A 13,013-nucleotide genomic window follows, 5' to 3' on the forward strand; every position below is an offset into this window, starting at 1 on the left:
GCATTTGCGTTTCTCTGTGTGTCAAGCCCCATGGGCCCGACACACGGGGGGGGGACGCTGCTTCCTTACCAGCCATTCCCGCGGGTCTGACACACGCACGCATGCATGAGGGGGGGAAACGCCGGACTGCCGCCACCTCTACCAGCCGTTCCCGCAGGTCTCACACACACACACACATACACACACACACACGCACAAGGAGGGAAACGACGCTTGACTGCCGCCTCCCTAGCAGACCTTCCCTGCGGGATGTGCTGCCAGGAAGTCTGGCAGCCTGATGAGCTGACCCTGCGAACCGCAGCCGAGCCAGCTCCGGGATGCTGCCAGAGTCAACGAGCAGCTCGTCGTGGCACAGAATATAGATATGTTGCTAAGAAGGGGCCAAGCTTATACTTATACTCGGCTTATACTCGAGTCAATAACTTTTTCTAGTTTTTTTGGGGTAAAATTAGGGGTCTCGGCTTATACTCGAGTCAGCTTATACTCAAGTATATACGGTATATTTTATACTATCGGCATGTAGCAGAATCAGGCTGGCTTTATTTACCAGTCAGAATTGGACTTAGGTAGTAATTTGATGGGAGACCATCTAAATTTCCTTGGCTATAGTGTAGCCTAAATAGTTTTTTTTTTAAAAAAAGCCTATGAAGAAAACAATAGCACTTCTTTATTGTTGGTAGGAAAGTTTAGTCTCTGTATTCAAACCTATATTTTCACTTTTGTTAGAATTTTATTCTGCTCAGTTTGAATATTAAAGACAGCTAACAGTAAATGATACCGTATGCAGAAAGTTGTGAATAGCAAAGAGATTTGTCCAGATAAAAAGCCAATAAAATTTGTAATGAGATAAGTGTTTTGGTATTACTATATTAGTATTACTATATAATAATACTAATAATAACAACAACAGCAACAACATTAATAAAATAATAATAATACTTTAGTTGTTTTCTTTAATTAACAAGCTGTACTTGTTCTTACTGCATACTTTCTATACAGTACAGAAATTGCAATGAATAATGGAAAAATGATGCCAAAAATACTTTAACTGATTGAAATTGCTGAATATATTTGTGATGCTGTCTTTACAGCAAGAAAAATGATACTTATTACTGCATGCTTTTTAATGATGAAGTCCATACATATGAGCAAGTTATTTATACACTTCAAAAAGCAGTGAATTGTACACAGAAGGAGGCCATTGGGTTTGCAACAACTGTGGATAGAGATGTAAGTAATTTATTTAAGATTATTAACTTTTTTCTTAGAAATTTATTAGTCTTTATATTATAAGTTCCTTGGTATTGATTAAATTAAATAATACAGAGTCTCCCCCAGTCTCTTCTGCTGTACAGTGTATACTGTAGAACCTGGAGCAGTTTGTACTGGATGCCTTCCCAGTCTCAGATTTTTTTGCAGTACAGCAAGTGGTCATAATTGTGACTCTAGGAAAGCACTTTTTTATTTCAGCATACCAAGACACTTGCTTAAATTTATACTTTATCAAGCACATCAAATGATTTAAAGTGAGTTATGCATACATAGCAAATATTTGATATGGTACAAGTAGCTTATATATTTATTATAGCCCCCATTTTACTATCATACTATCACCCAAAAATTCTATCCTTTTAACTTGTCAATCCCTATTTTAATTTATCAATCCCTATCTATATTGGCATGTATTTGTGGTTCCTGGGGAATTCCATAGTTTTATTCATTCTCTTCTTCTATATTTGTGCTTAAGCTATGGAATGTACAGGGAGTGCAGAATTATTAGGCAAGTTGTATTTTTGAAGATTAATTTTATTATTGAACAACAACCATGTTCTCAATGAACCCAAAAAACTCATTAATATCAAAGCTGAATATTTTTGGAAGTAGTTTTTAGTTTGTTTTTAGTTATAGCTATTTTAGGGGGATATCTGTGTGTGCAGGTGACTATTACTGTGCATAATTATTAGGCAACTTAACAAAAAACAAATATATACCCATTTCAATTATTTATTTTTACCAGTGAAACCAATATAACATCTCAACATTCACAAATATACATTTCTGACATTCAAAAACATAACAAAAACAAATCAGTGACCAATATAGCCACCTTTCTTTGCAAGGACACTCAAAAGCCTGCCATCCATGGATTCTGTCAGTGTTTTGATCTGTTCACCATCAACATTGCGTGCAGCAGCAACCACAGCCTCCCAGACACTGTTCAGAGAGGTGTACTGTTTTCCCTCCTTGTAAATCTCACATTTGATGATGGACCACAGGTTCTCAATGGGGTTCAGATCAGGTGAACAAGGAGGCCATGTCATTAGATTTCCTTCTTTTATACCCTTTCTTGCCAGCCACGCTGTGGAGTACTTGGACGCGTGTGATGGAGCATTGTCCTGCATGAAAATCATGTTTTTCTTGAAGGATGCAGACTTCTTCCTGTACCACTGCTTGAAGAAGGTGTCTTCCAGAAACTGGCAGTAGGACTGGGAGTTGAGCTTGACTCCATCCTCAACCCGAAAAGGCCCCACAAGCTCATCTTTGATGATACCAGCCCAAACCAGTACTCCACCTCCACCTTGCTGGCGTCTGAGTCGGACTGGAGCTCTCTGCCCTTTACCAATCCAGCCACGGGCCCATCCATCTGGCCCATCAAGACTCACTCTCATTTCATCAGTCCATAAAACCTTAGAAAAATCAGTCTTGAGATATTTCTTGGCCCAGTCTTGACGTTTCAGCTTGTGTGTCTTGTTCAGTGGTGGTCGTCTTTCAGCCTTTCTTACCTTGGCCATGTCTCTGAGTATTGCACACCTTGTGCTTTTGGGCACTCCAGTGATGTTGCAGCTCTGAAATATGGCCAAACTGGTGGCAAGTGGCATCTTGGCAGCTGCACGCTTGACTTTTCTCAGTTCATGGGCAGTTATTTTGCGCCTTGGTTTCTCCACACGCTTCTTGCGACCCTGTTGACTATTTTGAATGAAACGCTTGATTGTTCGATGATCACGCTTCAGAAGCTTTGCAATTTTAAGAGTGCTGCATCCCTCTGCAAGATATCTCACTATTTTTGACTTTTCTGAGCCTGTCAAGTCCTTCTTTTGACCCATTTTGCCAAAGGAAAGGAAGTTGCCTAATAATTACGCACACCTGATACAGGGTGTTGATGTCATTAGACCACACCCCTTCTCATTACAGAGATGCACATCACCTAATATGCTTAATTGGTAGTAGGCTTTCGAGCCTATACAGCTTGGAGTAAGACAACATGCATAAAGAGGATGATGTGGTCAAAATACTCATTTGCCTAATAATTCTGCACTCCCTGTATGTAATTTTCAAATTACAACTATTTGTTTAGCAAGCGTTCAACGTTATGATGGTGATGAAAACAATGACTTCTGACAGTCTTTGCACTTACATCATTGCAGCATCCCCATAGTCATGTGATCTGATTTGGGCACTTGGCAACTGGCATGGATTTATACAACAGTTACAATGACCTGGGGTCACATGAACACAATTTGCAAGCTTCCCAGCCAACTTCTAAGAGGCAAAGTCAATGGGGAAAGACATATTTGTTTAATGATGACACAATTCACTTAAAGACCATTGTGATTTGCTTAACAACTGTGGCAAAAAAGTCATAAAATCAGACACAACTGAATTAAATGACCAGATCACTTAGCAATGAAAGTCCCGATCCCAATTGTTGTAAATAGAGGACAACCATATATGGATTTATATATGTGTACAGAAATACACATATTTTCATCACTTTGAAGCCTACCTGCCATATTTCCCATTATGAAAAAATTCAGTGGTCCTTATGGTGTGTTCCTTTAAGAGTTATGAACATTTACAGATTGAGAGAATTTGTGAAATATTTAAGAGGAAAGAGGGACAATAAGATTGTAATTGATGGTGAAAAGAGGGTTGGAAGTGATTTATATATTTCTTAACTTTAACCTTTTACTTTTAATTTTCTTACACTTTTTGTTCTGAATTTTTCTTTTGTGTATGATAAGAAAATTCTTAATAAATATAAATTGAAAGATTTATGAGCATTTGTTTGACATATTTTTCCTTTTGAAAGAAATGTCAAAAACAAATCCTTTTTCATCATTTTATTTTATTTTATTTATTTATTTATTTATTTATTTTAATTCCATTTATATCCCACCCTTCTCCGAAGACTCAGGGCGGCTTACAAGCTTAGCTTCATTTTGAATGAAAAATAGTAGGAAAAATATATTTCTGTTATTTTTGTGCACAGTTTTAATTTTACCACCAACTTGCATAGCCATGTATATGCTTATTGTAAAATAAAATTCCATAGGTTAACTTACTGAATATGCAGTCCTTCATTTTTGTGTATGTTCCGAATCTATAATTATTTAATATTGTAATAAATGTAAGTCATTGTTGATATTTGGCAGACATAATATAATTCAAGAATAGACAATATAGTTGACTGCAGTCTTGAACTATATGGCATCCAAAGGATTTAACAGCCATTTTTTAAACTATTCAATGTGCCATTAAAATGCATTATGCAGTCGTTTTTCTGTTAAGAGTCTGTTTTGTCATGTCATTTTTAGATACTATATAGAAGTGGTAATTGGTATGGAATTAAATAGTTGGCACTGAAGCTTTTTCTCTCTACAGTAATGGATTACCTTTTTCTTTCTGTTGCATAGAAGACTCTGTGAGAAATGATGTGTAACTATTAAGAGGTCTTTAATGATAGTTTACAGAAAGCTTTTGAATTTAGGTCAACTAATCCCTATTATAAAGTTTAAATTATCTGTGAATTACTTGCTAATTGCCATGTGATTATTTAATAGGGGCGCAGATCAGTTCGCTATGGAGATTTTCAGTATTGTGACCAAGCCAAATCTGTGATAGTGGTAAGTTACATTGTTTAACTTTCCTTAATTAATAGTAAATTACTGGTTCAGCAATACCATCTCACAATTATAGCCTATCTGTACTTATAACAAAATGCATGCTTTAAAGTTGCAAAGAAATAAAGAAAATAATTATTCAATATTGGAAAGGCAAAGATTACACAGGCAAACAGGAATGAAATATGTTTGATTGCTCCTTTGTTGCAAAGGATATTGGGAAAAAATGGTATAAGAATTCAAATTGAAATATGATGCTATTTTATCAATTTGTAAGATAATTCAAAAGCAATTACTGAATTAAAATTGTTGGCATCTTGTATTAAAAATTGCAAATAACATTTTCCTTAACCTTTTTAATGTATAAGTGATTACATCTTACACAAAAAGGATTTGTTTTAATGAAACATTTGACTTTTACACCCTTCTTCTCTTTCTGATCTTAAGAGAAGTACTACTCGCCAGACTCGGCCATTGAAGGTTCAAGTTATGCGTTCATCTATTGTTGCCCATCAAAGCTTTGGTCTGAAGCTTCTCACTTGGCTGAGTAACATTATTGGATATTCAGGTACTGGAGTTAAAATATCTTTAAAAAAAGATCTGAGGAAAAATGTATATGAATGAAAAACTAGAAAATATTTTCTATATACTGAATGATAAGGGTAAATATAAACAAAATGTTCTAATTAATTACAGGTTTTTTTTTACTCAAAACTAGGAGCCAGAATACTTTAAATTGGAAGAAATATGTAATTGGATTTCTTAATATTACTTTTCTAAAGGAAGCTGCAAGAATATTTTGCACTGAAATCTTATTGTGGGAGGGTATTCTTTCTTGAATATTCAGTATTCAAAGTCATCTCATGGAAGGAAAATGTTAAAGGCACAATTGTGCCTCATTTATACCAATCAAGATAGAAAAGGTTAACTTGATTTTGACTTCTCTTGTTTATATTACGTGTGGAGAAACTGTGTCCTTTTTTTGCTATTTGACATGTAAGGGATGACAGCAAATATAGTTCAACACCAATTGGAAGGTAGCTGATCTCTCCGTTTCAGCTATGTAATTAAAAGCAAATTTAGCAGTATTTCACTTTGAAAATTCTGTTGCAAGGTCCATTTTCTTCTTTTGAGGTGGGAACTTGTGCTACGCTTTTTAAAACTCTTAGGAACTTTAAAAAGTGCAATTACTATTATATATAGCTAGTTTTAATTTAAATAGGCAATGTAAATACAGTGCTAAGGTTCTGAATATTAGTGATTAAATGTCATAAGTATAACAGAAATAAATGTATGAGAAATTTGATTATGGAGGCAGACCAATGCCCCCTTTTGACTCTTCTCTCCTTTTTAATTAGATGGTCTTCGTAGAATATTGTGCCAAGTTGGTTTACAAGAAGGACCAGAAGGAGAAAATTCTTCCCTTGTTGATAAATTGATGCTTTCTGATTCTAAACTTTGGAAAGGTGAATTATTTGTTCTTTTTTTTAAAAAAAGAAATCTAATATCACCAGGTGTTGATACGTTTTATGTAGCCTGGTATGCATTGCTTGCTTCTTTGGCCATTTTCCTGCATGACCAAAGAATATGTATTTTTTTCTACTTGCCAAGTATCAGACTATTTTTAAGCATTCTCTTAAGAAGTGATTTCAATACCTGTTGTGAATAAAAATGCAAAGTTATACTGCAATCCCTTTATAATTAGTAGAACTAACTTTACAGGGTTGATTAATTTCTGACCAGGATTTGGGAGTACAGTTTGAAGTTCATTCTGATAAAACAGCATTTTTCTCCTCAGAATTTGTACATATTTATTGTAAATATTTATTATTTAAATATCTGTAAATATTGAAATATTTATTAATTTGTAAATATGTGTTGTGAATATTGTGGCAGCCCCTCAAATATCAGAATTTGAGAAGTTCCACAAAGAGGAAGGGGTCAACCTATTTTCCAAACCACCAGAAGGCAAGACAAGAAACAATGGATGGAAACTAATTAAGGAGAGAAGCAACATAGAACTAAAAAGAAATTTCCTAACAGTGAGAACAATTAACCAGTGGAACATCTTTCCTTCAAAAGCTGTGGATGCTTCATCACTGGAGGTTTTTAAGAAGAGACTGGATAACCACTTGTCTGTAGTGGTATAGAATAGCAATAACAGTAGCACTTAGAGTTATATACCACTTCATAGTGCTTTACAGCCCTCTCTAAGCAGTTTACAGAGTCCGCATATTGCCCCCAACAATCTGGGTCCTCATTTTACTGAACTCAGAAAGATGGAAGGCTGAGTCAACCTTGAGCCGGTCAGGATCGAACTGCTGGCAGTCAGCAGAGTTACCATGCAATATTACATTTTAACACTGCACTACCACAGCTCTCTTATTTGTTCAGGAGGTTGGACTAGAAGACCTCCAAGGTCCGTTACAACTCTGTTATTCTGTTAAATATATACTCATCATCTGGATAAGCAACATTATACAAAGCACAGAAAAAAGTAAGAAATAATTCAGTAAACAAAAATAAGGCGGGAGATAAAAGGAAATCTAAAATTCTTTTATACTTACACGATTCACCATACCTTTCCATATCTTTCTGTGCTTACCCAACATCCTTGATTCCACCATGTTCTGAAATTAATTCATATATACTTTACCTCTTGCTCTTTAAACTTCTTTCTTTCTGAGAAACCCTTTAATGTTGACAAGCACAATTCCTTACAACCCACTCTTCTTTCATATAACTGTTTAGATTTTTCAATAATTTTTTTCTCCATATGACCAGACCACTTCACTGAACTTTCTTCATAGTGATCATTATTTAATATCCATTCATTGATTCATTCATTGATTGGTTGATTCATTCATTCAGTCAGTCAGTCATTCATTCAGTCATTCAGTCATAACCCTTTTCTTGTTTTAGCTACACAAGGTTCTTACATAACTCATTCCCACTGCAGTCATCTTTTATACTTCTCCTGACGCACAAAATTAATCATAGGATTAGAAGGAATCTTGCAGGTCTTCTCATCCAACCCCTTGCTCAGTGTAGAAATCTTCATACCTTCCTGTCAAATATTTGACCATTCTTTTCTTGAAAGTTTCCAATGATGGAACACCCATAATTTCAGGAAGCAGGCTGTTCCATTGCTTAGTAGCATATTACAAAATGGGTAGAAACATACTCATATATACAGCCATATTCACCCATTTTGACCAATATTCATTTTCCACAATAGTCAACATACTATCTACTACTGTTTACCAACATTTTTCTATTTTAAGATTCTCCATTATTTCCCCTATTTTTTTTAATAAGCATTTTGCCAGTATGCATTAATTCATTGTTTTATGGGGCCATCTGTTACATAATAGTTCCATAGGGTAAAAGTGTTTAGTGTTATTTAGTATTATTTTTTAATAGACTATTCTCATGAAAGTCAACATCTAATATATACATTCCTGATGATTCCCTACTCTACCCTCAGGAGCTAGAAGTGTGTATCATCAGTTATTCATGAGCAGCCTACTTATGGATTTGAAATACAAGAAACTGTTTGCTTTCCGGTTTGCCAGAGTGAGTAATTTTCAGTTACAAATTCTTTATAATATTACTGATCTGGCTTGGTTACAACTTTGATTCTGGATGAAGTTGCACTCTCCCTATAGAAAATCGTCCATGGTTTGGGAGTCCCTTAAGACTGATGGCACCTGCTGTAGCAGCAGGCAAAAGCCAATTGTGGGCCTTTTAGAATCAGGAGACCGTTGCAACAATGACGTGTAACCTTACACAAGTTCAAAATGCAGCAACCAGTCCACTAACTAGAGGTAGCAAATTAATTAGTGTTACACTTCTGTTGTGATTACTGCAATGATTACAAATATGATTTTAGAGCAGATTCAAAGTACTCTACATAATTTGACCCCCAAATGTGTATAGAATAGTTTTCTCATCTAGTTTGAGATCACCCCTTGCGGTCTCTGAAGGATCACCATACAGATAAAGTAAACATTAGTTCTTCTCAGTGACTATCTTTCTCTTTAGAATATCTTGCCTCCTAAGATATAAAATGCCCCTAACTTAATAGAATAAATGAAGATTCAAATTTTATGAAGCATTTTTTGATACTCAAGGTAAAAAAGTGTCATTTCACTAGTTGGTTGAATTGTTATTATGCAACTTCTAATAAATATCATGTTATTTAAGTGGCCTTGAACTGAATTGAAGTAATAATGTTCAATTTTCCATTAACTCTTATTCTGTTGTGTATATTGTAAAAAAGATTTCTATATATTGCACAACTCCAATTCACTTTAAATATTGGTTGAATCCAGAAATGTTTCCTATAACAATGGATACATTTGGTATTTGTATTTAATTTCCTATTGTCCCCTTATCCATAGTTTAGTAATTTGAGATATAAACAGTTGCCAGTTTTAGGACATAGTTTTCCATCACAAATAAGAAACTTAGAGAAAACATCCAATCAGTGCAGATTAGAGGTGAATTTCCCCTTGTTGTTTAGAATTATCGGCAGTTGCAGAGAGATTTTATGGAGGATGATCACGAGCGGCCAGTGTCGGTGACTGCTCTCTCTGTTCAGCTCTTCACTGTACCTACTCTGGTGAGTAGTGCTATATTTTTTTAAAAAACTGATAGTTGGCACTTTTTGCCTTTTTTGCCTTCTTCTTAATAGAATTATGAGCGATTGCAAAATGATTATGTGAAAGATGACCACGACAGAGAGTATTCAATTGCTGACCTCTCGGTGCAGATTTTCACAGTACCTTCTCTTGTAAGTATTTCAATGTTGAATGAAACCCTCTGTTTGCTCTGAAGGCCACTTAAATCTAGTACAGATTTAATATATTATTATTATATTTGGAATCCTAAATATTGATTGAGTCTTATAAAATTTCATGATTAAAGAATACAGAGCCTGCCTGTAACGTAATTATAATCTGTTGTTTGAAAAAAAGAGAGCCAGTATGTGGTAGTGGGTAAGGCACCAAACTAGAACCCAGAGGCTATGAATTCTAGTCCTGTCTTAGGCATATAGCCAGCTGCACAGAAAAAGGTATCATCTTTAAACTTCAAAATATGAGTCCAATAAATGGGTCATCTAGATACATACAGCATACTAAACTTTTGGTCCTAAGACCAAAACATTTGGGAAGCACTGTACTATACAAATCCAAGAACAGCCTTGAATTGAAGGAAGTGCATATCGTGTCTTATATTACAGTTTGATTTTGGGGGGAGGGCCTAATAAAAGCCCTACCCCAAAAATAAGACCTAGTTTTGGGGCAAGGCACAAACCTAAAAATCAAGCTAGGTGGGGGTGTGGAGATGCTCCACCCGCTCCGCAACCACTTACCTTGCAACCAGACCTCTCCTCGCCAGCCCACTTCTTCTGCAGTGTCCCCAAGCCTGCATTTCATAGTCAAAGGCCTTTCTGGAAGACCACTGTAACCGAGAAACGAGCTATGCCCGAGCTATGCTCAGTTCTGCAAGGTCCTGCAGTTGAGAAGCAAGTTATGGATTGAATCCATAGCTTGGTTCTCCGTGGCAGTGGCCTTCCAGAAAGGCCTTTGACTGCGAATGCAGGCCAGAGCTCCATTACAACTTCAGAATGAAGCTGCTCCTTTGGCCGCAAAAGAAGGGGGCCAGCTGGGCAGGACTGCCAAGGTGAGTGGAAAAGACACCCCCTGCCCCCAAAATAAGACCTGGTTCCTCTTTTGGAGGCAAAAAAGTCCTTCGGGAAAGGGTGGTATATAAATCCAATAAATAAATAAAAAAAGATCGGGTCTTATTTTTGGGGAAACTAGGTAGTCATTTGAAGTTGCATAGAAGTAAATTCTGCTTGCCTGCTCTAGTGATATAAACACTGTTCAGCAGTGAAACCATTTATCTAGGGAGATGAATGTTTGAAAGCGGAAGCTAAACATCTGTCTGTGATACTTTGATTTTTTTACCTGCATTGACTAGGGATAGAACTCAGTGATAGAAAGCTTCCTTGCAACTTGATGATTCTATTCATATTTTGGAGAAATACGGGTGGATGCTATAAGAAAAATGGGTATCCTCTTAAATTATCTCAATAGCACACATTGTAAAAATGTGTGCTGCTGAGATAATTTCAGTGCCTTATAGCTTCAGCAAATTTGTATGTTCATGTTCTAAGCAATTATAAAAAATGAATGTGATTACTATTCATGAGATCAGAGCACTTACCAGCAGATGTTCATTCTTAATAGATGATATTAACTATGATGCAAAATTTCAGAATAATAGTATATTTACTTAAAAGTAAAAATTTTAGAGGCATGTATTTCTAACAATTTATCCTATCCTTCCTTTAATTATCTTGGAACATGATGATTCCGCTGGTTTCCCATTCAGAAACTATCTGCCACTTAGTGCTGAAAAGAACAAATAATTATTGGAAGCTGTTGCTTCATTTTCTGCAGTTTCTGATTAAAGCACACTTTAAAATGTACTTTTGCTATAGGCAAGAATGTTAATTGTAGAAGAGAATCTCCTGACTACTATAATCTCAACATTTATGGATCACTTACGACACAGAGATATACAGGGGAGATTTCAGTTTGAACGGTATACTGCACTACAGGCATTCAAGTTCCGACGAGTGCAAAGCCTAATTCTGGATTTAAAGTAAGTGTTTTTACTTTATTTCTCACACAAATATATTTTTATATAAATACAAAAATCAGCCTGCACATTTATTTCTGCTATACATAGGTATGTGTTGATAAGCAAGCCAGTTGAGTGGTCAGATCAACTGAGGCAAAAATTTCTAGATGGCTTTGATGTCTTCTTGGAATTGCTGAGGTGTATGCAAGTAAGTAATTTACAAAAATTGTACCGCATTAACTGCATTATTACAAATGAGATAGTGAAAATTGTTTTTCATATAGTTGTTACATTTCCAATACCTTTTACGTTAGGCTTCTCTGTTCTTGGGGATAGAATCACTTTTACTGAATGATTAATGTCACCTCAGTTTCAGTAAAGCTAATTTCTCTGCAGTCCTCTTTATTAATCAAGATTTTCTTGTGAAGAATTGTTCCTCAAGAAGTCAGGTGCTAATAGCAATGGGGTGGTGAGCCAGAATTGTAATGGATATAATTTTCAGCATTGCAAGTTTGTCTAGTTCCTCTACCACAAATGAAATTAGGATGATCAAACTACAGGAAGCCCTTTTTGTATTTTGGCTATAGACCAGGGGTCGGCAACCTGAAAAAGGAAAAGAGCCACTGGGAACCGGTTCCATCACACATAAAAAAAGTGGGAGCCGCGTGCGTGTGTCCATGCACACGCATGCACAAAAAACATTTTGCGCATGCACAAAACGGTTTTTCTTGCGCATGCGCGGACGCACACGGTTGCCATTTTTTTTATGTGTGATGGAACCGGTTCCCGGTTGCGCGACGGCGACGGCCCGTTTGCAGAGCTGCCGCCTTCGGCAGCTCTGCAAACGTGCCGTGACAGCTTTCCCAAAGAGTGGCGCCGCTGCCTGTTCGCGCGGAGGTGCGCGTGTACCTCCGCTCGTTCGGAGAGGTGTCTGCGCACCTCTCCAAACGGGCGGTGCCACTCTCCATTTGGAGAGGTGCGCGCACACCACTGCCCGTTCGAACAGGTGCGCGTGCACTGGGTGGCTGGGAGCCGCAGGAGACGGCTCAAAGAGCCGCATGTGGCTCCGGAGCCACGGGTTGCCGACCCGTGCTATAGACAATCACTAGGCAAAGACTTGCCAGATCTTGAGCGTTAATATTTCTTGGTTGTTTTCATCTGTGTCTGAAGGGTATGGATCCAATAACCCGCCAAGTAGGACAGCATATTGAAATGGAACCAGAGTGGGAAGCTGCATTCACACTGCAGATGAAATTAACACATGTTATCTCAATGATGCAAGATTGGTGTGCTTTAGATGTAAGTTGTTAAAATATTTCAAATATATTTGAATGAGGGGAATAAAGAATCCTCAAATTTCTTCATGTGGTTTGTATAAATAAGCTTCAGTTATTTAAAATGGAAATTCAAATGCTCATGATTTTTAAGCAAAAAACATTGGAGTAAAATAAATTAACA

At 36.6% G+C, this 13,013-nt stretch overlaps 1 protein-coding gene across 3 annotated transcripts in view; it reads left to right on the forward strand.

Moving 5' to 3' along the window:
* Positions 1–13,013, forward strand: part of UBR2 (ubiquitin protein ligase E3 component n-recognin 2) — a 78,285-nt gene that overhangs the window by 16,166 nt on the left and 49,106 nt on the right. For 2 of the 3 annotated variants that reach the window (XR_014490983.1, XM_083350700.1), the window contains exons 6-14: positions 1,092–1,230; positions 4,842–4,904; positions 5,349–5,469; positions 6,260–6,367; positions 8,389–8,477; positions 9,598–9,696; positions 11,413–11,576; positions 11,664–11,763; positions 12,726–12,854. Coding sequence is in view for 2 of the 3 variants with exons in the window: in XM_083350700.1 (XP_083206826.1) it covers positions 1,092–1,230; positions 4,842–4,904; positions 5,349–5,469; positions 6,260–6,367; positions 8,389–8,477; positions 9,598–9,696; positions 11,413–11,576; positions 11,664–11,763; positions 12,726–12,854 (1,012 nt within the window). In the remaining variant the exon portion in view is untranslated. Of the gene's footprint in view, positions 1–1,091; positions 1,231–4,841; positions 4,905–5,348; positions 5,470–6,259; positions 6,368–8,388; positions 8,478–9,426; positions 9,526–9,597; positions 9,697–11,412; positions 11,577–11,663; positions 11,764–12,725; positions 12,855–13,013 lie in introns of all 3 variants that reach the window. The other variant, XM_083350701.1, reaches the window with a different exon arrangement.

This window comes from Vipera ursinii, assembly GCF_947247035.1.
Source record: "Vipera ursinii genome assembly, chromosome: 1".
Classification (NCBI taxonomy): Eukaryota; Metazoa; Chordata; class Lepidosauria; order Squamata; family Viperidae; genus Vipera; species Vipera ursinii.